This window comes from Chanodichthys erythropterus, chromosome 6 (genome assembly GCF_024489055.1).
Source record: "Chanodichthys erythropterus isolate Z2021 chromosome 6, ASM2448905v1, whole genome shotgun sequence".
Lineage (NCBI taxonomy): Eukaryota > Metazoa > Chordata > Actinopteri > Cypriniformes > Xenocyprididae > Chanodichthys > Chanodichthys erythropterus.
The window spans coordinates 18,582,651-18,609,441 of NC_090226.1; the positions used below are offsets into that span (position 1 = coordinate 18,582,651).

At 37.5% G+C, this 26,791-nt stretch overlaps 1 protein-coding gene across 2 annotated transcripts in view; it reads right to left on the minus strand.

The window, feature by feature from the left end:
• Positions 1–9,959: 9,959 nt before the first annotated feature.
• The window catches only part of s100p (S100 calcium binding protein P), a 30,958-nt gene continuing 14,126 nt past the window's right edge, over positions 9,960–26,791 (minus strand). The window contains exons 2-6 of one of the 2 annotated variants that reach the window (XM_067387353.1): positions 22,789–22,899; positions 21,492–21,665; positions 16,760–16,955; positions 12,166–12,446; positions 9,960–12,080 (exon numbers count right to left, since the gene is read on the minus strand). In XM_067387353.1, coding sequence (XP_067243454.1) covers positions 11,996–12,080; positions 12,166–12,446; positions 16,760–16,955; positions 21,492–21,665; positions 22,789–22,899 — 847 coding nt within the window. In that variant the 3' untranslated portion in view covers positions 9,960–11,995. Of the gene's footprint in view, positions 12,447–16,759; positions 16,956–21,491; positions 21,666–22,788; positions 22,900–26,791 lie in introns of both variants that reach the window. The other variant, XM_067387354.1, reaches the window with a different exon arrangement.

Sequence of the window (26,791 nt, forward strand, 5' to 3'; positions counted from 1 at the left end):
TATAATTCTGTGCAGTGCTGCTTCAAGTCAAACACACCTATTTTGTTTAAAGATTATGAATAAAAATAATAATAATAATAATAAAAGATGTGCACGGATAAATATTTTATAATAAATATCGCAGTATTCCAAATAAAAATAGGAATTGTCAATTTTGATTTCATGGTGCACTGTCCAAATCAGTTTTACAGATATTTTGTTTTGTATGTTCTTTTTACTTTTAATAGGAACTATGCATAAAACACGAATTAATGATGATGTATATATATATAACTTTTTGTCTTTTGACATCTCCAGTTTTGACTCAAACTGTAAACAATGCGTCAGCGACGCCAAACAAGTTTCTGCAGCAGCTTAGGTCATGTGACCCACAGCTAAACTCTTATTGGTCGGCGCTCATTTAATCGCCAAACGAAAAAGCATCGACACACTCGACGAAGAAAAAAAAAAAGAATGCTTCGCTTTCTAGGCGGGAGATTGTTAACGTCGGACGTGAGTAGCTTCACATGAATCCATAGTTTCTATTTAAAATCTTCGTGCAAAATATCTGCGTTTGTTGTGACTGGGCTTTGAGTTGTGTGACACTTCTTTCCTCGTCTGTGGCACAGAGTCACAAGAGAAAGAATCCTGCCAAGAGACTGTGACAGACACAGCAGGAGACCACGCGCCCTTGTGAGTCTGTCACGCACAAACACAGAATATCATTCTATGTTGGTTGACAATGCATTATTATTATACTGTTCAAATATGTTTGCACTTATGAAGGTCAAGGGCTGGGTAAATCTGTTATCATAGTGCAAAGGGATGCCAGCTGACCCCACAGCAATTTACACGGAGGATTAATGTAGGCCTAGTGACAGACTTTAAATGAAGTGGTTTTGGTGAACAGCTTGCTTGTGTACTTTTGAGAGAGTTAAAAGATATTTCAAAGATATTTCTGAAATACTAACATTCATGCATACATACACGCATAGGGGAGATTGGGGCAACCTTAAACTTTTATTGTCCTGTGACCATATATTTTGAAAGCACCCATCATTTCTGCCTGACTAAAAAGGAGAAGCACTTGGGAGGATGGAAGTTTACTGTTTTTGGCTTGTCAAATAAAATTTTAGAATAACATATGTAATGGCTACATCAAAGGAGGATGTAAAGGTTACATCAAAGCAAATTTGTCCAGGTCTAAAAATATTTATGATGCATATTGGTGATAAAGCAATGTATAAATGCATGCAAATGTTAAATATTAGCCTAAATTAGTAGTAGACATACAGTGAGTCTCAAACACCATTGTTTCCTCCTTCTTATATAAATCTCATTTGTTTAAAAGACCTCCGAAGAACAGGCGAATCTCAACATAACACAGACTGTTACGTAACAGTCGGGATCATTAATATGTACGACCCCAATATTTGCATATGCCAGCTCATGTTCAAGGCATTAGACAAGGGCAGGACGTCTGGATGTGCACAGCTGAATCATCAGACTAGGTAAGCAAGCAAGAACAACAGCGAAAAATGGCAGATGGAGCAATAATATCTGACATGATCCATGATATGATATTTTTAGTGATATTTGTAAATTGTCTTTCTAAATGTTTCGTTAGCATGTTGCTAATGTACTGTTAAATGTGGTTACAGTTACCATCGTTTCTTACTGTATTCACGGAGACAAGACTGTCGTTATTTTCATTTTTTAAACACTTGCAGTCTGTATAATTCATAAACACAACTTCATTCTTTATAAATCTCTCCAACAGTGTGTAATGTTAGCTTTAGCCACGGAGCACCATCAAACTCATTCAGAATCAAATGTAAACATCCAAATAAATACCATACTTGCGCGATTAGACATGCTGCATGACAAACACTTTGTAAAGATCCATTTTGAGGTTTATATTAGCTGTGTGAACTTTGTTTATGCTGTTAAGGCAAGCGTGAGCTCCGGGGGCGGGGAGCACGAGAATTTAAAGGGGCCACAGCCTGAATCGGTGCATATTTAATGATGCCCCGAAATAGGCAGGTAAAAAAAAGAATAAAATATATATATATATATATGGGGTATTTTGAGCTGAAACTTCAGACACATTCAGTGGACACCTTAGACTTATATTACATCTTTTGAAAACACGTTCTTTGGCACCTTTAAAATGATAGGAAATATACTGAAATTATTTTAGATACGTTCATTGTACTTCTGCCTCATTTTGACTTATCTTGAAGACCACATGTATAAAAAAAAATCACTCTCCCCTTCAAACATTCATTCATTTATTAATTTTTTTATATAATTTTATATTCATTAACTTAAATATTGTATTTTTTAAATGAATAATATAAAATAATATTAATTGTATATGAAAATTAAGAATACTCATATGAGTACTTACTAAAGTTTTGTATCTGGTTTTCATCTTATGTTTACTGGCTGTGTTATCTAATGTGGTATTATTATGTGCAAGGTTTATTTGTGTTTCAGTGGTTGGCGAGAATGTGTTGGCCTGCAAGCTTGTGATAATGTAGCGCATTGTGATAGTTTTTCTAAATGCATGACTCTGGTCAGGGCTTTGGTGTTTGTAAGTCAATACTCCATCTCAGGCTTTTGAACGTCACCCACATCTCACTCACATACCTTCATTACAGATGCCATCACGTACATCTATTCTTCAGTTATCTTTTGCAGTTTATAAATTTTCTTTTCCAGCAACTGTTGAAATATAATACAAGTGCTGTGGTTTAGAGAAGACTGATTTCTCCTTATTGCCAGCGTATTGTTAAAAGTTTATGTACTGACCATAATGTGAGCTTAACCTGACAAAAATTAATAAATAAAGAGTATATTTACCGGCATTATTGTAAAAATACAAAATGTTTTCTGTTAGGGTTAGGTTACAGTAGTTATAACTAGCTGATTATAAAAACAGTAGAAGGGAATGCAACATTTTCATTCCTGTCAAAAATTTAAATGTGGAGCTACCCTTACTAAGTTCTATAAGTATGCATTCACACAACTAGTCAAAATATACATTAGTAATTTCTGTTTCTGATTCTGATATTTTTTATAACATATTTTGCTTACTTTTTAAAAATCTAAAGGTCCATGCTTAAAAATGAATTTAAAATGTGGCTTCATATATATATTGTAAGAAAAAGAAAAGCAAATATCCATACATATGTACTTAATACTTCAGCTGAAGTACAAACCTCAGACAGCAGAGGGCAGTAAACAACAACAGAGGACAGTGGTGATGCATTGTGGGATTGAGAATACAATACTAGAATCAGTAGCACCGTCATTTTACTTACCAAAAGTTCATGTGTACACTTTACTGTATTTATATAATCATTTTATAATTATTAAATATAATTGAGAGTTTGTCCAGCTGGAAATTCTTCTTTTTTTTATTTAACATAAATAATTATTAGAAAAGCAAAGCACAACTGCAAGACATTTTGATGAATCATTGCCTTTACCAGTAGCTGACCGTAAACTCGGGTCTGGGTCTTGACATTTTGTAAGCTTTATATTCTAGTCGCTGAGCACATGCAGACATGCTTATGGCAGAGGTCTAGTGTCCAGTGTTGATTGACAGGCTTTAAATACACACTGCACATGCATGGAATGCTATCTTAGTATTGCCTTAATGTGGTATTTATTGCCTCAGAATGTTGTTTTAGGATATTACGAGTTGTGGAGGAAGTCAAGACTGAAATCTGCCTAATGGCTGTGTGGGGTGCTGTAGAGCTGGGGAGGGTTCAAGCACCCTCTTCTCCGCTTAGTATCACGATACATGCCTGGTGAAGCCATTCGCTAAATGTTAATACGGTATATCTGCTCACTTTATGACTTAAAATAGACTTAAAAATCTGAAATTGTTTGTTACAGAATGCTGAACACATTTACAATTTAGCATTGCGTTTATATAGAGGTCTGTGTTTGGGATGAATATTTTACACATACAGACGAGCTGCGGCTGGCCTATATTGATTACCATAAAACTATGGTCAGTGGAAATATATATACTTTTGTTTTTAATTTTACTTTAGGTTCATTTTTTTTTTTTTTTTTTTTTTTGAAAGGCATGTAATGTAAAACATTTTCTTTGTAAGATCTGCAGCTCATTTGTGAGGTTGTTTAATGATGAGCTCATATTACCAGCAGTGACATGTTGGACCCCAGACACATGTGTGCTGTCACCACCATACCTGATATTGCCATCATGCTCAGTGACTCTTGTGCTGCCTCTCGACAGCCTGAATGATCCAGTCACTGAGGAGCAGAAACCACAGGCTAAGTGGTCCCATCAAATAAGCCAACATATTAAATTTTGCCAGGGCGCATTATCCTGGCCACAGCCACCAGGGAATAACGTTTCCATGAAAGGGTGTACATGGTCTGCAACAATGCTTAGACAGGTGGTAAGTGTCAAAGTAACATCCACATGGATGACCAGACCCAAAATTTCCCAGCATAACATTGCCCAAAGCATCACACTGCCTCCGCCGGCTTGCCTTCTTCCCATAGTGCATCCTGGTGCCATGTGTTCCCCAGTTAGGTTACGCATACGCACCCGGCCATCCACATGATGTAAAAGAAAACATGATTCATCAGACCAGTTCACCTTCTTCCATTGCTCTGTGGACAGGGGTCAGCATGGGCACCCTGACTGGTCTACAGCTATGCAGCTCCATACGCAACAAACTGTGATGCACTGTGTATTCTGACACCTTTCTATCAGAACCAGCATTAACTTCTTGAGCAATTTAAGTTACAGGAGCTTATATGTTGGCTCAGACCACAGGCACAGCTTTTGCTCCCCACGTGCCTCAATGAGCCTTGGCCGCCCATGACCCTGTGTTGTTCACCATTGTTCCTTCCTTGGACCCCTTTTGATAGATACTGACCTCTGCAGAATGGGAACACCTCACAAGAGCTGCAGTTTTGGAGAAGCTCTGACCCAGTCATCACAATTTGGCCCTTGTCAAACTCGCTCAAATTCTTACGCTTGCCCATTTTTCCAGCTTCTAACACATCAACTTTGAGAACAAAATGTTCACTTGCTGCCTAATATATCCCAGCTACTAACAGGTGTTGTGATGAAGAGATAAACAGTGATATTCACTTCACCTGTGACCTTGTTTTAGTAAATCGTGGCCACATTGCAATTCCCAATCCCCAAAAAGAGAACAAATTGTTGAACAAGTTGTGTGAATGAATTCTTAATTTGTGGTCACAATATATTTTTGTTCGCATGTCATGTGCAGGGCTCCGTATTTGTGTGAGTGTGTTAATATGCTGTAACTAGGGTGTTGCTTGAGACTGGCCCAATTAAAAGATCCGATCCCAAAAAGGGCTGCATATATAAAGTAAAATAGCATTTTGATTGGCATTGATTAGATGAGTTTGATTAGAATTGCATTATAAATATACTTTATTATTATGGAAATACCCGAGAAGGCTTGAAGAGCACACATATTGTCGTAGTCGTGTGTTTGATATTCGTGTTTAATTAATTAAAGCATTTCTTTCTCCTTTTTATTCAGTTGCAGCAAAATTACGATGCCCATTAGTGGATTTCCTGGAACAACATGCATTATATGACTTCTCCAAGGCATATTTAGAATATTTGCTCTAGGGTGACCTCCGGCGTCCAGTATGAAACAGACGTGTTTAGTAATGCTCACTCCATCCTATTCTGGGTAAAAATAGGAGAAATAATACTTCTCTCTAAAGAACTTTGAGGGCTTTGAGGCTCAGCATAGAGTTCAACCCCTTAGAAAAGTATTGCATACATTTTCTCAAGTCAAAATTTCAGGTGTACCACAGTTTAATACTTATGGATAGAGTTTTGATCCCTAACATTAAGTATGAGCAATAGTAATTAGTAATTACCAGCTGCTTCTTCTACTGCTTCCTCCTTTTGTGTCTTCAGCCCTTCATGAGAAGACCCACAGATGTCCTATTTAAAACACAGCACAGCTGTCTGGCCTGAGCTCAGGAAGGACCATATTTGTGAGGAAGTGTCCATCAGTTCATGACTATGTTCTGTTGCCAGGGGAACAGTTGGAAGTGGGATTTCCTGTTCCCAGAGAGGGGGGAGAGAAAGAGAGACACGTTTTGTTGTGTGCTGAGGTAAATGAGGGCAGTTGGAACACTAAGAACAGGCTCATTTGCTCTTTGTTGTTTGAATGGCTTCTCTAAATCACACATTACATTATATAACCTATCATACCTGGATGCTATCGATCTACTGGTGTGCTGATGTGGGGGCCTTTTATGCCATTATATTGATTAGGGATTTTTTCCCACCTCTTTTATGGTCAGCCAAGCTAAAATAGTCTGATCACTTTGAGAAGCAATAATACATCTTCCAACCACAATCTTCCACAAGCCACATGATTTGAGGTATCATTCATGTCTGTAACACAGGTGTGAGATGCATTCAAATCACTAACCCTAAATTGATTGCTGGAACAGAAATAGAAATAATTTTGACTAGGGATGCATGGTATATTGGATATTACCGACATTGGAGATTTATTTTTCATTTATCAATATCTTACGATTTAATTGTGCTCATTTCCCCTATTTTTACATTATTGGGGACCTATAATGCCCCTTTTCACAAGATGTAATAAAAGTCTCTGGTGTCCTGGGAATGTGTCTGTGAAGTTTCAGCTCAAAATACCCCACAGATAATTTATTATAGCTCATCAAATTTGCCCATATTTGGGTGTGAGCAAAAACATGCCTTTTTTGTGTGTCCCTTTAAATGCAAATGAGCTGCTGCTGCTTCTGGCCCACTTTCCAAAAGAGGGCGGAGCTTTAACAGCTCTTAGGTTGCTCAACAACAACAAGCCTTACATTGTTCAAACCGGAGTCAGACACTAACGTTACAACTCTTAGAATGCAACTGGACATTTCTGAATGGTTAGTGGATAAATTTATGTAGTTGCTGTGGAGTTGATTCAACTCATCGACTAGCATGTGCCGTCATGTTAATCTTTTGTGCAAATCCAGCGTTGAATTGACACTCATTTGTGAAGCAGTCCAGCATAGACTGACATCGCATTAGTAGTCTAAGCTTGTGGGTGAGTCATAAATAATACCGATACATTTCTGTTTGTGATCGCTTAAAGTAATAGAGCACATGGAGGCTAAAGGAAAGCACACGGGAAGTGGAGCTGACTGAACAGAAGAAATGCAATGCATTATTTAAAAATACTTACATTTTCTTCATCTGCAGCTTTGCCTCACTTGCGAAAACAAAATGGTGGCGCCGCAGGTGGGGTGGTAATATCATAATAAGATCCCCTTCCTACGTCACTAGGGGAGAGAAATCTGAGCAGCTCGTTTTTTCACATGCTTGTAGAGAAAGACTTACCAAAACAAAGTTACTGGGTTGTTCTTTTTCACGTTTTCTGGGTTGGTAGATGCACCGGGGACCTGATTATATCACTTAAACGCTGAAAAATTCAGATTGCATAATATGTCCCCTTTAAGATTACCTTTTGCCATCATCTAATGCTCACTTAAAGATAAAGATAATTATAAAAAAAAAACAACAACACATGAAATGTAATATTTAGCCAGCCTTAAAATAATATAACTTTTTCATACTGTACATTATAATGTTGTGATGCCTAAATTCACATGTAGCATTTATAAAAAAAAAGTTTTTAGTGTTTGTTTGACATTTAATTTATTTAGACAAGATATTATGTAATTTTAATATTAGACTTTAGTCCCACCCTACATTTGCCGTTTCAGAAGCCGTTTCACTCGAATTTACGTCACATTAGGTAAGAAAAGACTATTGCAACTTCCATTTCATGCCGATTTAAAAATGACAGCGAATTTTCGATTGATGGTGTATAATGTGGAAATGTTTGACAGGAGGCTTTAAAACAATGTGTCATCTTCAAAGCAGCCAATGACCCTGTGAATTTCATCTCCATATCCCATCATTTTGACTGGCAGTTTCTCTGGAGTTATGAGCAATACCTCATTTCATATTACCAATAAAACTCTCCACCAGACACATCCCGTCAGCCTGGGCTGAGAACTAATAGTGTGTCACTGCAAACCAAATCAGACAAAGTAAACCCCCCCCCGAAAAAAAACAAACAAAACAAAACAAATCCACATCCACACTGGCCTATTTGTCCCTAATGTATCATTCATTCTCTTAGAAAACAGCATATTGGACACAAATAATAGACGTCATGAATGATGTTCAGTCGCGCCTTTGATCTCTTCCTAACAATTAAATCTATTTAAAAGGAAAAGCCCCTCCTTTGGTGGGTAAATGACATTAGAAGGGTCTATTTATGAGGATGTCGTCAGTGAGGGTTGGAAAATGTGTGTACGGGGGGGTTGAGGAGGGCTGTGGACTGATTAATTTCAGACTGAGTCTGATTCAGCACAGCCAGTCACCTGATTGCACTTTAAAAAGGTACTCCTCTCAAGAAGCCATTCAGGCCAAGTCCATCTCCCAAGGACAGTCAAATCAGTTCCTCCACTGCTTCATGTGCTGGTTATAAACTCACACAAGATGACCTGGAGACTGTACGCTAATAATTCAGCAAAGTCCAAGGATAATGACAGTTTCTGTTGTTTTCTTTGTAAATCTTAATGTGCATTCACCAACTGAGATTGTCTTGACAAAAAGGCCATGCAAAATAACAAAGTTGTACTTATTGACATGAATTAACTTAGACAACAATAAGCATAAAAAGAATCTCATTTGTTGCTGAAGGTGTAATAAATCAGCCTATATATTGATCAGGATGACAAATGTGTTATGTTAAAACCTTTCGACGTATTTATTGCTTCTAAAAACAACATTATTGTTTATGATTGGCACGCTAGTTATCATTGTTTACTCCAGTAAATATTTACCTAAATACTGAAAATATTGGCTACAAAAAAGCTATTCATTGTTGATGCCCAGTAAAACAAACTCTTTTTTTTTTTTGTACATGCTCTCCTATTGGGGCATGTTGTCACATAAGGTCAATGCATGTTAAAATAAATTTCATTATTTCCTATGGGGTATGTTGTCACATTGGAACCTGCCACAGCTTAAGGCTTTTCAATAATAATAATAATAATAATATAACAATTATGAAACTAACATAAACACAAATTATGGAACAGCAAAATTGTAAAAGGTAAAATTATCAAACTGCTGTTTTTACAAAAAAAATGTATTAAATAAATTATTAAATAAATAAATTGAATGAAGAAATAAAATTTATAAATAATATAATAAATAAATTAATAAAAAAAATGTATTATTTAGTTTTAAAACTTTAGAACATGACATCTTGCCCCAATCAGTCATTATCAGTTAATCTTTTTGTTACAATATTATTTTTAACCCAACCACTGGGTTAAAACAATCCAATCGCCATTTTCAACCCAACTTGGGTTCTTTTTAACCCAGCATTTTTAGAGTGAATATAACCCTTGTGACAACTAGCCCCAGTGTCCCCTATTCAAAGAATAATGTCAGATGACGCATATGTTGGAGGGCTGCTACTGAATTTATTAATTCACTGTAGATTACCTCTAAAAGTGAGGCACTGTTGTTTCTCTTTCTGTGCAAAATCCTACAAGTCATTCAATCCACCATCATTCAGTACGAGTGAGAAATTGCATTCATACATCTGCAACTGACAATACATAATTTCCGGTTAATGGTCAAAAAATGATTTCACTCTGAAAAGCAAACAAATAATGTAACCACAAATACAGAATGCAGAGCTTAACTGAAGTTACAATATTAATGATTGAATAGAAACACTCTATGTTCCTGAAATGCTGCCTTTGGTGCCATTCACACAGGATGTTTTTTTTTTTTTTTTTTCCTTTGCATTATTTTGATAATTATTTGTCTATATGTAATGTAAAGAGATGGATGGCTTGAATAATCATGTTTTTTCAGCTCCTCACACCATGAACATTGTGTTTTTTTCATTTGAGTTCAAGGTTTAAATGCATGCTGCATTCTGTTCAATGCCATTCTCTTGTCTAGCTGGTTTAGAACACTTCCTGTGTGAACAACCCATTAGAATTTGGGATTTGTCACCTACCTTTTAGAACAGCCTTTATTTTGTGTATATAATGCCTTAACCCTTAAATGCATACCTCACCATACGCCATTCACTACCCTCCTCCTCATTCATTTTTTTAAGTTAGACTTCAACCTTGGTATTCCTCAATCAATTCATTATAGAGAATATAACAAGAAAAAAAAATCATAAAATTATAAAAGAATGCCTATTTTTGAATTTCTGTAAAAATTGTGTAGGGTCGCTAACGACCCAAGGTGTGTATCAGTGTTTGTATATTTTTTCTGCACAATATTAATCGAATCTTAGATGACAGAATAAGTGCAATTCTCCTTTATTCCACAAGGTGGCAATGTCTGATACACAATGATGAAGTGACGACTCATTTAGACGGAAAATGAAATAATAAGAAAAACATGAAATGGCTCAACAATTTACTGCAGAGCAAGTACTAAACGCAATCAAATATGACTGTCACTATCACTAGATGGATCTGGTGAAGCTGCTAGTGATCGAAATATTGATTTTGAAGATGTTGAAAATTATATAGTTCTGAGAATATGTTTGAGATCGCGATTGGGCTCATATTTGTGACCTCAAACATAAAACTAGCCTGTTATTTGCTGAATTTACTGGAAAATGAGCTCTGACGAGGACAGTGATAATGGCATAAAACATCTGCTCAAACTGAGCTCCAAAAGGTAACAAAATATGGTTTATTTTATTCTTCTGTAATTTCTACTCTAATATCAGAGGAGTTTTATATTATTGCGACAGGTAGAGAAGTTGGATATAGATCCGGGTCGATAAAGACCCGAATATGTAAGAATGATTGGCGAAACAGTCATGCATTTAAGGGTTAAAATGCTGACTAGCTAGCACACTAGATTTTGTTACACAGCTTTTGGGTCTGCTAAAATGGTGTACTACTAGGACTAGACTGGATTTCATCTGAAAAAACAACAGTTAAAGGGATAGTTCACCCAAAAATTAAAGTTTTATCATCATTTGCTCACCTTCATGTCATTCCAAAACCTGCATGACTTTCTTGACATTTATTCATTTAGCAGATGCTTTTATCCAAAGTGATATACAAATGAGAAATACAACATTCATCTATTAAAGAGGCAATAAACACAAAAAGTGCTAGTAATTTAAAGTTTCAGAATAGTACAAGTACTTGTTTCTGTGCAACACAAAAGAGGATATTTTGAAAAAAAAATGTTTTTGTCTATACAAATGAAAGACAGTGGGGTCCAGTGTTTTTTGGACCCCTACGTTCATAAAAATATCTTTCGTGTTCCAAAGAAGAAAGAAATTCATACAGGTTTAATATGAAGGTGAGTAAATGATGACAGAATTTTCATTTTTGGGTGAACTATCCCTTTATGAGATACATTATAGTAACAATCAACAAATGACCTTTGGTTTTGAGTCGCTCTACAAGTGTTTGTCAAAGAGTCATGAATGACATCAGTCACTGCAGAAGGAAGTAGTGTGTGCTTACCTACTACTTTTAATTTCTGTAATTACATTGGTGTCAGATGGTCGAGACATATCACTACACAGTAGCTTCTTGGAATGGAGTCTCTGCGATCCAGTGGTCAGAAAGTGTAATCAAGACCCCACAACATGACTGCGTATTTTGACCTTTGAGCTTCAGGATTGGACTTGTCCCAATCTGATTGTAGGAAGTTCCGACTTCGACCACTAGGGGCTCTATTGAGCCTGATCTCAATGTGACGGGAAGTTCTCATTCACAACATTACTTCGGCCTTGTGAACACAACCCGGACAGGTTAACAAGGCTGATGGAGCATCAGAGGAAGACCACATGAGAGCAAAAACACTTTTGCTGTATACAGAAGGTTAGAAACCAGGTCCGTTGACCAATTCACACATGGCCTTCTCCATTCATATTCAAACCCTTTCCTGGATGCCACCATTAAACTTCCGAGTGCAGACCTTGGTGTGAGAAGCTCCCGTTAAGGGGTAGAGACCCATCCTGCAAGGAACACAGCGATTAGATCTCTCTCATAAGCACCGGTCTCTCTGGTCTGAGGTATCCATCTGCACACCGTCAGTCTCACCTTTTAATGCGGCTGATCTGCTCGCACAGGAAGGACAAGTACTGAGTGAGCTTGACCATTGCGATGATGAGCGTGCCCCCCACCAGCGTGCACGTGGGCCAGAGGAGGGAGCTAATGATGGCCCCGCGGCCATAGAGACGTGTCAGGAGGACGCTGTCCTGCTGCTCTGAGGGGTCGTAGTAACACAAAACCTGTTGGTGTGTCTTCAGTCGCTCGGAGATGTTCATCACGATAGTGTGCATCAGCGTATGATCCTTGCGGCACTTCGGGATGTAAAAACACTGATGGGAAAGAAGGAAATGCATTTACTTGACACAATTCATTTCAGCCCAGTTCAATTTGTTCAAAGTGTACTATACTGTATAGTGGTCATTTTATATTCTCAGAAAGTACACAGTCATATCTTCTAGGGGACAAATTGTGAATTGATAATTTTACTCTGCGTCCTAAATATTATGTGAGATTAGAATAAGTATGTCTCATAAAAACATAGTATGGATGGTCTACTATTTCCAGTAGATTTCCGAAGTGTGGTTCCATGCACACTTTAAAAGTAATTTTTCCCACATTGTGTTCTGGTGAAAGAACTACAAATACGAATAAAAAGAACTACAAACATGCCGGATGTGTGTGAGACCGATGTTAAGTATAAATGCCCTGAAAGGGGTTTGAGTTATTAATAATTAATAGGTGTGTGGACATGGAGCATTGTAATCAGTTTAAAAGACCAATCCAAATGAAAATGCTTGATATAAACGCCTCAATCAGAATAAAACTGCCCAAACCAAATTAAATTGTACCGGTTTTAGAGGGATAAACCTTTCTATAAAACCAAACAAAATAAAAATTCTTCCATGTAAACACGTTAAACCAATTACTTTGCATCTACGCCATCACATCAAGAGGCCAGGGGCGAAATCAAACTAGAGTAAAACTGAAACAAAACATTTATTAAATACACTGAAGGAGCTCAGTTTATCATTACAACAGATCTTCATCCACATATGCTACAAATTCATGCTGTTGCTTGATTAAAAGCACTTTACATAAAAATAGCGTGCGCAAGAAAAAATGGAACTCCGTGTTGACAGGAATAAAAGGCGGCAAACAGGAGATAGGCTAATGTGCGCATGTCACAAAATCATTCCGATTGAAAGTGCCGGCACATCGCATTAGATAACGCTTCATGTAAACATTCCACCGAGTCTTTTAATCGGAATGACCAAAAAGTATGTAAACGTGGCTAATATCTAAAAAAGTTAATCAAAGTCTTTTTCATTTTATTTATTTATTTGCTTTTCTTGGGTAATTTTTTATTTATAAAGTTCACAAGGACTTGATGGTCACATCAGGGCCTGTATTTATCAAGTTTCTCAAAGTGCCATTTTAGTCTTAAAGGGATAGTTCACCCAAAAATGAAAATTTGATGTTTATCTGCTTACCCCCAGTGCATCCAAGATGTAGGTGACTTTTTTTCTTCAGTTGAACGCAAATTATGACTGCAACCGCTGCCCTCTGTCAGTCAAATAATAGCAGTGGATGGGAACTTCAACTATAACAGTAAATAAAACTTGCTTAGACAAATCAAAATTAAAACCTGCGGCTCGTGACGACACATTAATGTCCTAAGACACGAAACGATCGGTTTGTGCGAGAAACCGAACATTATTTATATAATTTTTACCTCTAATACACCACTATGTCCAACTTCGTTCAGCTTCCTGTTAGTGATGTCAAAAAACGCGTTCTGGTGACGGAAGTGATGTCTCGCCCATATACTTCAATGATCGCGAGACATCACTTCCGTTGTCAGAGCGCGATCCGACCTCACTAGCCGGAAGCTGAACGAAGTTGGACATAGTGGTGTATTAGAGGTAAAAAATTATATAAATACTGTTCGGTTTCTCGCACAAACCGATCGTTTCGTGTCTTAGGACATCAATGTGCCGTCACGAGCCGCAGGTTTTAATTTTGATTTGTCTATGGAAGTTTTTTCGACTTTTATTGTTCAAGTTCCCAATCACTGCTATTATTTGACTGACAGACGGCAGCGGTTGCAGTTAAAAATCATAATTTGCGTTCGACTGAAGAAAAAAAGTCATCTACATCTTGGATGCCCTGGGGGTAAGCAGATAAACATCAAATTTTCATTTTTGGGTGAACTATCCCTTTAAGTGCTGAGAATTTATGAAATTTACTCCCACTTTCAAACTTAAGCATAAAAGCAAGTTATCAAATTTCTTAGCTTTAAGAATCACTCTTGCTCTCTCAGTTATTTAAGACGGCTCGAGAGGTCTCTCAAGTGGTTAGGAGTTGCCAGTAGGGGCTTGTGATGGCACTGAGGAGACAGAGACGTGTTTAAATCTTTCAGAAGAGTAAGAATGATTTTGAAATGTTTGATGACGAGCAGTTAATCAAACGGTATCATTTGGACAGAGCAGGCATCATCTTTGTCAGCTCTGATTAATGTTGGGCCGTTCACATTCTGCTTTTGCGTGCACAAATTCGTTATTTCAAATGTAGGCGCGTTTTGTCCAGGCGTACATATGCTGCAGCGAGATGAAGCAAGCAAGCGCACCACAGGTCATGTGACAAGAACCAACCGATCAGCTTCGGCCTTTTCGTAACAACATCGAAAACTCTGCCGAACAGCTGATCGTAGTTGTACAGGGCGGATTTTTATTTCATCTCCATAAATATATCTAGTAGTAAAGCTAAAGCAAGCGCTAGAAATCAATTAATCCTTTGCTGATACTTCCTCGTCATCGTGTAGAGCGCAGTTCATGGTTGCACAGCAACTACAGACCCCACGGGAGCACAAGCGCTTGTGGAAAGAAGGAGAAAGCAGCGCGCCCATTCACCAAGCAGTAGCGCTTCTTCCTCGCACCAGTTTGGTTTTCTTTTGGAATCCATGGTGACTGATTATATCATAATATCTAGGCTATATAGGCTATAGGCAGGACAGTTAACAGTCCACCGGTTTTAAATTTGCAATTAAAACATGGTGGAAAACGTGTTTATCTTTCATTTCCAATGTGTATGTAATGTATTCTCTTAAATTCTTTATTGCCAAATGTGTGTTGAATGTAAACTCCTCTTAGGAATTTCACCATTCAATGTGAATTTATCTGAGAATATTCATAAATAAGGAAATATATTCAGTGATTGTTCCATGCCTATGTCATCATCCAAAATCCCGTTTGTGGCACAGCAAAGTGTTGTGAATCATTTCTAAGACTGACACTTAAGATTTAGTCCTGCACTTCACTTAAATTACAACTGAGATGCTTGATAACTAACTTTAAGCGCAGCTTTGAGCCAAGAATTTTTTTACTCTTAAGTCAATTCTTAGCAGTGTTCTTGTGAGTAATTCTCAGAGGCTTGATAAATACGGCCCAAATTTTTACACATATTTAGAAACATGCAAAGAATTTCTAGAACTTGGATCTCTTACTGACTGGTTTACCTTTTGAGGATAAGTGACAATGTGCTGAATACCTAACAGTATTTTATTTCTTGGACAGTGAGGTTTGTACACAATGTTTTAAGTAACCTAAAAAAATTATTTATATGGTAAATAGACTGGTTTTATTCAGGGACATAACTGTTAAAAGGAATCAGCCTGACCACATCGGGTTACGCCAATAAAAAAGAAATTCATTAAAATCAGTTAAATAGATCCTTAAAGGAACACTCCACTTTTTTTGAAAATAGGCTAATTTTCGAACTCCCCTAGAGTTAAACAGTTGAGTTTTACCGTTTTCGAATCCATTCAGCCGATCTCCGGTTCTGGTGGTACCACTTTTAGCATAGCTTAGCATAGTTCATTGAATCTGATTAGACCGTTAACATCGCGCTTAAAAATGACCAAAGAGTTTTGATATTTTTCCTATTTAAAACTTGACTCTTCTGTAGTTAAATCGTGTACTAAGACCAACGGAAAATAAAAAGTTGTGATTTTCTAGGCTGATATGGCTAGGAACTATACTCTCATTCAGGCGTCCATTCAGCAGGATGAATCAAGGAACTTTGCTGCCGTTCCATGGCTGCAGCAGTGCAATGATATTACGCAGCGCCTGTGAGCCCCTGCTTGCACAGGGAACGTGCCTTGCAACCATGGAGACGTTTGTGAGAGATGCTGCATAATATCATTGCACTGCTGCAGCCATGATACGGCAGCAAAGTTCCTTGATTATTACGCTGGAATGAGAGTATAGTTCCTAGCCATATCAGCCTAGAAAATCGCAACTTTTCATTTTCCGCCGGTCTTAGTACACGATGTTACTACAGAAAAATATCAACTCTTTGGTCATTTTTGAGCGCAATGCTAACGGTCTAATCAGATTCAATGAACTATGCTAAGCTATGCTAAAAGTGGTACCGCCAGAACCGGAGATCGGCTGAATGGATTCGAAAACGGTAAAACTCAACTGTTTAACTCTAGGGGAGTTGGAAAATGAGCCTATTTTCAAAAAAGTGGAGTGTTCCTTTAAGGCAAATGTGCGTTTTTAAAGCATAGTGTCACAGAAGAACTGCCCATGCATGTAATGTGATATATCCCTATAGTTAATGCATATGGCTAGGTGTGGTGTACCTCAGGGTTGGCCTCATGGGCCTCCTCATTGTATGACAGTCGCAGAACTTTCCCTGTGGCGTTCAGACTGACGTAAACCTGAAGACAGGGATACCTGGAGCTCTTCCGGCACTCTGAGCCGCAACTGTAGCTGCAGTTAATCTCAGCAACTATACCAGAGTTCAGCACTGTGCAGTTTGACTCCTCTGTCCAAACGCTTAGAGAAAAGAAATGGGGACAGAAGTAGAATAATAAAGTTAAGAAATCGCTTAAAATTGCATTAAATGCAGACAGGATATGCCAAGATGGCTGATTGTGGGTTATATGGTTAACTCAAAGTGTGTTTGAGTTGAAATAAAAAGCGAGGTAGATCTCCAGGAGCAGGATGAAGCACACCTGACTTAATGTGAACCTTAACCTGTGGAGAGTTGTGACCAGTGAAAAGTTTGTTGTTGAAGGGCATCTAAGTTAAAGTCACCATGAAATCAAAGCAGGCAATATTTCCTTTTAAATGCATGTTATTCTAAAGAAAAATAAAACTTTTTATACTCCTCCCCTCCAGCCACCTGTCATCTACAGACTACTTTTTATGATCCTAACGGTTCCTAATGGATATCCTGTCATATATACAACGATCAGTCATAACATTATGACCACCTTCCTAATATTGTGTTGGTCCCCCTTTTACTGCCAAAACAGCCCTGACCTGTCGAGGCATGGACCCCACTAGACCCCTGAAGGTGTGCTGTGGTATCTGGCACCAAGATGTTAGCAGCAGATCCTTTTAAGTCCTATAAGTTGTGAGGTGGGGCCTCCATGGATCGGACTTGTTTGTTCAGCACATCCCACAGATGCTCAATTTGATTGAGATCTGGGGACTTTGGAGGCCAAGACAAACTCGTTCTTGTGCTCCTCAATCCATTCCTGAACCATTTTTGCTTTGTGGCAGGGTGCATTATCCTGCTGAAAGAGGCCACAGCCACCAGGGAATACCATTTCCATGAAAGGGTTACATGGTGTGCAACAATGCATAGGTAGGTGGTACGTGTTAAAGGAACATCCACATGGATGGCAGGACCCAAGGTTTCCCAGCAGAACATTGCCCAAAGCATCACACTGCCTCTGCCGGCTTGCCTTCTCAAAGTGCCTCCTGGTGCCATGTGTTCCCCAGGTAAGCATTGCACATGCACCCAGCCATCCACTTAATGTAAAAGAAAATGTGATTAATCAGACCAGGCCACCTTCTTCCATTGCTCCGTGGTCCAGTTCTGATGCTCAGGTGCCCACTGTTGGGTCAGCATGAGCACCCTGACTGGTCTGGTCATACACAACAAACTGCGATGCACTGTGTATTCTGGCACCTTTCTATCAGAACCAGCATTAACTTCTTGAGCAATTTGAACTACAGTAGCTCATCTGTTATATCGGAACACATGGGTCAGCCTTCGCTCCCCATGTTATTCAGTGGGCCTTGGCCGCCCATGACCCTGTGTTGTTCACCATTGTTCCTTCCTTGGACCACTTTTTATAGATACTGACCACTGCAGACCGGGAACACACAAGATCCGCAGTTTTGGAGATGCTCTGATCCAGTCGTCAATTCACAATTTGGCCCTTGTCAAACTCTCTCAAATCCATACGTTTGCCCATTTTTACTGCTTCTAACACATCAACTTTGAGGACAAATGTTCACTTGCTGCCTAATATATCCCACCCACTTCACCTGTCAGTGGTCATAATGTTATGCCTGATTGGTCTATATATATATATATATATATATATGTATAAGTGAAGCGCTGTGAATACTTTCCGGATGCAGTGTGTATATATATATATATAATTTTATAAATATAAGATTTTTAATGTTTTTAAAAGAAGTTTCATCTGCTCACCAAGGCTACATTTATTTAATTAAAAATACAGTAAAAACAGTAATATTGTGAAATATTATTACAATTTTAAAATAACTGTTTTCTATTTGAATATATTTCACAAAGTAATTTATTCCTGTGATGGCAAAGCTGAATTTTCAGCATCATTACTCCAGTCTTCAGTGTCACATGATCCTTCAGAAATCATTCTAATATGCTGATCTGCTGCTCAAGAAACATTTAATGTGTACAATTGTACAAAATATTTGTGTACAATATTTTTTTCAGGATTATTTGATGAATAGAAAGTTCAAAAGAACAGTGTTTATCTGAAATCTAATCTTTTGTAACATTATAAATGTCTTTACTGCCACTTTTGATTGATTTAATGCATCCTTGCTGAATAAAAGTATTCATTTCTTTAATTTCTTTTCAAAAAAATAAAAATTCTTACTGACCCCAAACTTTTGAACGGTAGTGTATAATGCTACAGAAGCTTTGTATTTCAGATAAATGCTGTTCTTTTGAACTTTCTATTCATCAAGGAATCCTGAAAAAAAAAGTACACAACTGTTTTCAACATTGAAAATAATCATAAATGTTTATTGAGCAGCAAATCAGCATATTAGAATGATTTCTGAAGGATCATGTGACACTGAAGACTGGAGTAACGATGCTGAAAATTCAGCTTTGCATCACAGGAATAAATTACTTTGTCAAATATATTTAAATAGTACACAGTCATTTTAAATTGTAATAATATTTCACAATATTACTGTTTTTTACTGTATTTTTAATTAAATAAATGTAGCCTTGGTGAGCAGACAAAACTTCTTTTAAAAACATTAAAAATCTTAGTGGTTCCAAACTTTTGGACTGTACTGTATATATATATATACACACACATATCATATTGGTGATTTGTCTGGATTTGGCCCTCTGTTGTGCCGGCCGATTTGTATGTTAGTGGTTGTCTTTGTGCCAGGCCTCTTGTCTCCTACTCTATGAATAACAGGCCTCGTGTTCTTTGGCTATTCCAAAGGCTCAGCTGCCTCTAATTGCATTTGACTGCAGTATATGCCAGCTCTTATCTGTGTGCAATCTATTGTAGGTCAGTGGTATTTGGAAGTTTAAGCTCCTAGTACTGTTAGCTAATCTGCAAGTTACGATCAAAAAGGGGATGTAATCAGTAAATGTGTGGTACATACAGTGTGGACCGTATAATTAGTGTACATTTAATAGCCAGCTGAGGAGAACGAAATAAATTATGCTGACAAATGTTCCGACTAGAATGGACCCTTTCACAGACTGTGCTGCTGATACCACACAGCAATTAACAAATCTAGCAAAAACTTTTTTTGCATTTAATGTACATTTTATAACATTGTACTTTGTCATATTATCCTGACAAAAAAATTACAAAAAACAAACAAAAAAACTACTGAACACCTTTGAGGGTGTTTCTAATGCAGTTACTGATGGAGTTAGTTAATTTGATTTTTTTTGTTTAAATAAGAATTATTATTTTGCTGTTTGAGCCCATTATAATGCAAAAATAGTATATGCTGTATAGAATTTTACCCTGCTGTAGTTCACTTCTGTGCTCCAATCTCAGAAAAGTGAAAAGGTTCTATAGAAGAAATGAAAAGCATTCACGAGCAGAATAGATTAGCATATAACACAACAAAATAGAATAGATATTAATATAAAATAAAGACGTGAATGCTATTGACAAGATGTTTGCCATAAGCAGAATATAACAGAACACAAAATAAATAGAATAGAATACAGTAGAAAAGGAGATGAGAAACAACTGCAATCACAAGCATTTAGAAAAAAAGAATAGAGAAGAAAACAATACAGTTAAAAATAGAATATAGTAGAAGACTTGAGAACCACCTGAAACTAAAAATGTTCAGGAAAAAGAATAGAATAACACCTCTAATTAGAATACATTATGAGAAACATAATCAAAGGCTTTAAGGATGCATACAAATAGTTTTTTGTTGTTGTTTTAAAGCAATGACATTGAAGAACCATTTTTATCTCCCTAAAGAACCTTTCAGGGACCAGTTCTTAGTGTGAATAACATTTGAAAAGAGAACAGTTTTCCACTATAAAAAGGTTCCATGGAATCATCAATGAAGAACCTTTATTTTTAAGAGTGTAGCATATTTAATCTTTGATTTAGAAATGATATAAAGGTGTACTCAATATTTTTTTCCCAAAAGTTTGCACTCTAAAGAAAAATGGTTCTAAACAGTAGCAAATTATGGTTCTTTGGCTTATAACAATAGCAGAACACACCCCTTGTTGGTGCTAAACAGAACCCTTTTTTATAAGGTTCCATAAAGAACCATGCTTTGAAAGTGCTATAGGACCTCAATAGTGTGATTAAAGGTGATTGGTAAGAAACTGGTTACAATCTGAAAGTTAAAATGTGTTGACAATTTAAGAAAAAAATAATTTACCTGTTGAGAATGTGTTGACAGTCTGTGTAATTGAATGGCTCCAGAAAACCCAGGAATGATATGGCTTTGACAGTTATAGATTTGAAAGACAAAAAGGCGGGGAAAAAGAACCCTAAACTTTAACACAAAGAACCCTTTCAGCATGTAAAGGGTTCTTCAGGGTCATGCGGTTCTAAATAGAACTGTTACTATGTGTAGATAGACAAAAAAACTTCAAAGAACCATCTTTCTTTAGAGAGTAGTTACTGTTACCATTGCAGAAATTATGATTTTAAACGTATTTCTCAAAATTACTATTCATTTCAATACAGCTTTAGAATGGGGAGAAATTACTGAGTGCACCTTTATTTCTGTGGTTTAGGTGTATTTTTGTACAGTTTTGTTCCTGTGAGGGTGTCTGGGCATTTTTACCTGTCTGAGTAAGAGCGCACCATTGTGATGCCCAACACAAAGTACATCATGGCAGAGAAAAGGATCATGCTGAGGCCTAAGAGAATGGCTCTGTCCTCTCCAGCCTTCAGCGCTGTGACCGTCCTCCTCTTCTCCAAAATATCATACTCGCGGATCTTCTGATAAATGGTCCTGCTTGAGTGACATAAGAGTCACAAGACACACAAATGGCTTAATGACAACATAGTGTGTGCCAAACCTAATATAACAATATTGCTTCAACAATCATTTTAACAGTCCTTATCATTTTTAGGTTGATTTAGGTTTGGTTCAAAAGCCCATGACACACAGATATGTGCTACTGTCCTATTACCTATGCATAGTTAGTTCCTTTCCAAATATTTAGCTAATGATTCTTTAATCAGGTCATTTTGCTTTTGAAGATTATGCATGGGTGTGAAGGCAAGCTGTCTAACCTGCCTATCTTTATCAGTGACCTTTTGATAATTGCTGTGAGTACAGTGGTCAAAAGCATAACCCACTTCCTGTCATTAGTTTACATCAGAATCCGTGATTAGTTTGATTATTTAAATGTATGTTTTCTGACACTAAATTAAACTGCTAAATTAGTGCAAAACAGAAGTTAAATGTAATAAAAAAATTTTTTTTAAAAAACTGCTAATAATGGTGGGTGAATTTCTGTGCATTAAGTAAACAATGATGCATTGGTTATAAATGATGAGAGTAATTTTTTATTCAGAAGTTGCATGTTTTCTAGGGATGCAGCCGATATTAGTAACTTGAAATAATAGTAGTTTTAAATGTATCAGGCACTATTGGATATTTAATTGTGCATGTTCATTTTTCATCTTTTACATTTATATTGCTTTTGTGACATGACAGCCAACGTTCACTTGTAGTTAATATTTAATTAAACTTTATTAACACCTGTAGCATTTTAGCATTTAGGTTTTTGTTTTATTTTTCACATTTTTTGGACACATTTTTAGATCAGCCAGTTATCGGTTATCGGCCATAACATGAAAGCATTTAATATTATTTAACATTAACACATTTTTAAGTAAATAAAATTATTAATTTATTTATTTATAATATATTATAAATTATATGTATATAATATATTTGTATAATTAAAATTGAGCTGTTTTTATAATTATTTTTATAATGTTTTTTACCCTGCACTGAATCAAAATAAAATCAAACATGCAACCTCTTCATAGAGACTTTTATAGGCTAAAATAATGCTGTCACAAGTTGTTTAGCTAGCTAGTTAGTTATTTGAGTCATTGTACTTTACCTTCTCTCACTTCCTTGAGCTCCTTTGCTTCCAGCCCAGAGAAACATTCTCCCAGCTATTCCACTGTGTGCAGCTCTCTCTGAAGCACTCACAAAAGACTGCTGGGACAAACTGACAGAAAAACACACTCTTAGTCGACCATGTGCTTCAATCCACACCGTTTCGTCTGCACGCTGTTCCTGATACGAAAAGCTGGGTCTTATTTTTATAACAGCCTTCAGAGAATGTTCTGGGTTCCCTACTGAGTTTCACCCCCTCACAAGTTGGTGAAATTTGACAACTGCAATATTAAACAAATGGCTCCATTGTTGGTGATAAACATAGTAAGTCCAAAAAGAGAATCCAAATAGAGGAAAAGTTTCTATAATCCTCAGCAGCAAAAGAAGTCCATCTCACATGGTTAGAACCAGTTCTCCATAAATATAACTCGCACCAGGCATTGAACTAAGCATCTGATCCTTTGTTTCCTGCTGTTGGATTGTTATTGACTATTCATGGGCTATAATAATGAGAGTAGTGAGCAAGGAGAGGAGGACCATTCACGGCATTGATCCCTTCCTCCTGCCATGTCGGAGAGAGTGAGTGAGAGAGAGGAAAGAGAGGCAGCGCCGTTTAAAGCCGCATCCTCCCCAGCACCCTATTGCTGATTGGTGTTGATGGAGAGTCCTGTAGTATCAAGGTGACACAGGTGTTTTGGGCCACACGTTTGCGACTGACTGACTGCACACTCCTGCCCTCATATGCTATCCAGTCCATGCTCATGTGTGTCGACGAATGTGGCGAGTCTACCAAGCGTTTAACTGGAAATATAAATGTGATTCAAAGAACTGAGCTTGTGAAGAGCTGATGTTATAGTACTCAAAATACCCAAAAGATGCTGTTTTCATGCATGTATCTTTAAATGCAAATGAGCTGCTGCTCCCCACCCCACTTTGTAGAAGAAGGCAGAGTCTACAGCTTGTGCGTAATATACAGTACCTACTGCTATATATGCATATAATATGAATCAAACACAGAAAATCACTCACTGTTCTGAATTGAATAACTTACTAGCTTCAATAAGAATACATTTCTTACTTGAATGCTGCTCTGGCGAGGAGATGAACATGGCGGGCTGTGTACACCTCCCTGAGAGCGAGGTCTATGCTAATAGGACAGAGTTCGTCAGCAGTCGTGGACAGGGCCTAAGCATTTGTGATGTCACAAAAGCTACAATCTGCAAATGGCTTGTTCTGAGACACTGCTTATGATTTATGGGGATTAAAAAAAGAGGAGTGGGTGGATTTTTACCATTATGGGGCACTTGTGTACACACTACTGTTATGGTCAAACACCATGTAAAAGTGAATTCTGCATAATTGGCTTAATTCACTCAAAAGATGAAATTCTGTTCACTCAACCTCATGTCATTCCAAACCCATATGTGTATTTTTGGAACAAAAGGAGCCTTGGAGAGCATTATATATGAGTGCGGCTGCTTGACAGTTCTTCAGGATCTTAGTTTCTTTTCTCAGTTTCTTAGTTTCAGCTTACGGTTTCAAATCATCACTTGCGCAAGTGTAAACTATTATGTTCCTTTATCCACAAAAGTTTTGTTTCCAGTGTGACCTGGAACAGCTTTGTGTTTATCCTTAGAACTATTTAATATTTACTTCTACTAGTTGTAGCATTCAATCATTATGGTCTCACTTTATATTAAATATCTTTATCAGCTGAAATTAATTTCTGTAATTATGTCTATAATTACACTGTTGACCCTTGCCTTATACCTTAAAGGTGCAATTTGTAAGAATTTTGCAGTAAAATATCCAAAAACCACTAGGCCAGTGTTATATATTTTGTTTACTTGAGTACTTACAATATCCCAAATGTTTGCAGCTATTTGCAAATCGCGAGAAAATTGCAATTTTATCCAAGGCTTCGGGACGTGTGAGGAGTTGCCCTGTCAAAAGTTCCGCTGCTCACGGCGTGTGTTGCGCAATCACTCCAGAGGCCTCGTTCAGCTCCCACAACACTCGGTCCTGCTCTGCTTCATACTACAGTAACATCCATGAATGTGAGTTCTTCCTGGGTCCTATCCCAATTCTTTTCCACCGGCCATTGAGGTGAAGACCACATGTCCCAAGATTCCATGCTCAAACATGGCGTCATCAAGCTATGCCTTTGTTTTGAATAGGCCTCTAGCGACCTCTAGCAGACAGAAAATATTACATATTGCACCTTTAACCTAGCCTGGTAATACCAGACTCTGCTACTTCACTTTGCTTCGTAGACAGAGTCTGGAATGGCATAATAGAGAAGTGTTTTCTCTCTCGCTAGGGGACGCTTGTCTGAAGTTTAAAATCATTGGTTACCCGTAAGCCAATCAGATACGTTTAGTTATGACGTATGTTATGTGCCTGTACAGCCGCATCGAAGCACAGACATCATGCATCGAACTCAAATCTATGATTGAACTTCCACTGTAAACCTGTTGTAAACACATGATAAAACATGTTTTTTAAACACTCTTCTTGTTCTGGCTTCAGTTTGAAAAAGAGTTGAATGTTCTCCAAAACAGAGCGAATTGCATCCCGCGTCTCGTTTCCTATTTCCGCGGTCGTTTCGGTTTTCGATTTCTCTAACCTACAATGTAAAACTCTGCGCTTAGCATCTACGTTACGTCTCTTAGCCCGCCCTCTGTTCGTTGATTGGCTTTTTCCAGACCGGTGGCAAACAGAAAGCTCTGACGCTGTATCAGACGGAGTACAGAAGCGAAATGAAATTGAGCGGAAGTAGGAAGTCTGACGTAGTCAGGCTACCTTTAACCCTCCCTTAAACCAAACCATACCATTAAACACTTAACCTTAACAGTATCCCAGCTCAATAGCAGAAAAATGGTTTGCAATACAACATTAACACAGATTAACACAGTAAGTACATGTATTTTATTATTATTATTATTATTATTATTATTATTTATGTGAGTAGTTAAAGACACCTAATATAAAATGTGACCATCATTACCAAATTCATGTATCAATGTATTTACTGGGTACTTCAAAGAATGCCATTGTACAAAATACACGTTACCAATTTACCATGTCAAAACAAATTGCAGTACTGTGGTAAATGTTGGTGTGTTTTTATGAGCTCTCAGCTTGACTGAGTGAGCAATTTCCACTCTCTGTCTGCCCTGCCCACAAAGGTGCACAGCAACATTTTATCTCAAATGAAGGTCTGAAAGGCAACAGTGAGCAAATCTCTGCCCTGCAGCGGAGAGCTGTAAACGTCAATGATGGGAATATGCCACATATCATATTTGTGCATGTTGACTCTTTCCTATGCTGAGTGGGGCAGGGTGGGGAGTGATGAACTAGATAAGAGGCTGAGGCAGACAGGAAACACTGACCCAAGGAAACCCATTGTCCCCACTGCACCCAGTAAAACACCTGCCAAGAAATGCCAGGGCAAAATGGCACCAGGAGAACCACATCAAGTGTTTTTAATATAGAATTGCTGTCTTTAAAAAGCTTGGTATGTCCTGGACAGTTGTTGGTATTTGCCCTTCTGATCACCTTAGCTGGGTACATAACGCCTTACAGGGGCCTTTTTTGTTGCGAAAAAACACAGACATCTGGCATTCACCCAAAACAGCTGGAATGTTCATCCAATGTGGCCACGCATGATGGGATTTACTAAACCCGTATTGTCACTGATTTATGAGGTATTGTTGATATTCCACATTAGTAAAATCATGGCTGGCTCAAGCAGCGCTATAGAGTAAAAGTACCTTTTTTTTATTTTTCATTTTTCAGCATTGTAACAATAGTTTTTCTGTTTTCAAAACAGAAAAGAAGTTTTTCTAGTAACAAGCTACTTCCAAAAACTAGCAACATAGCATTGCTTATTGTATGTGGAGTTTTACAGACAAACAAGCTAAAGAAATAATCGAACAGGTGCTCATGCTACTGAATCTGTTCAGAAAATGATTCACTGATTTCCTGAAATCCCTGTGTTGCAT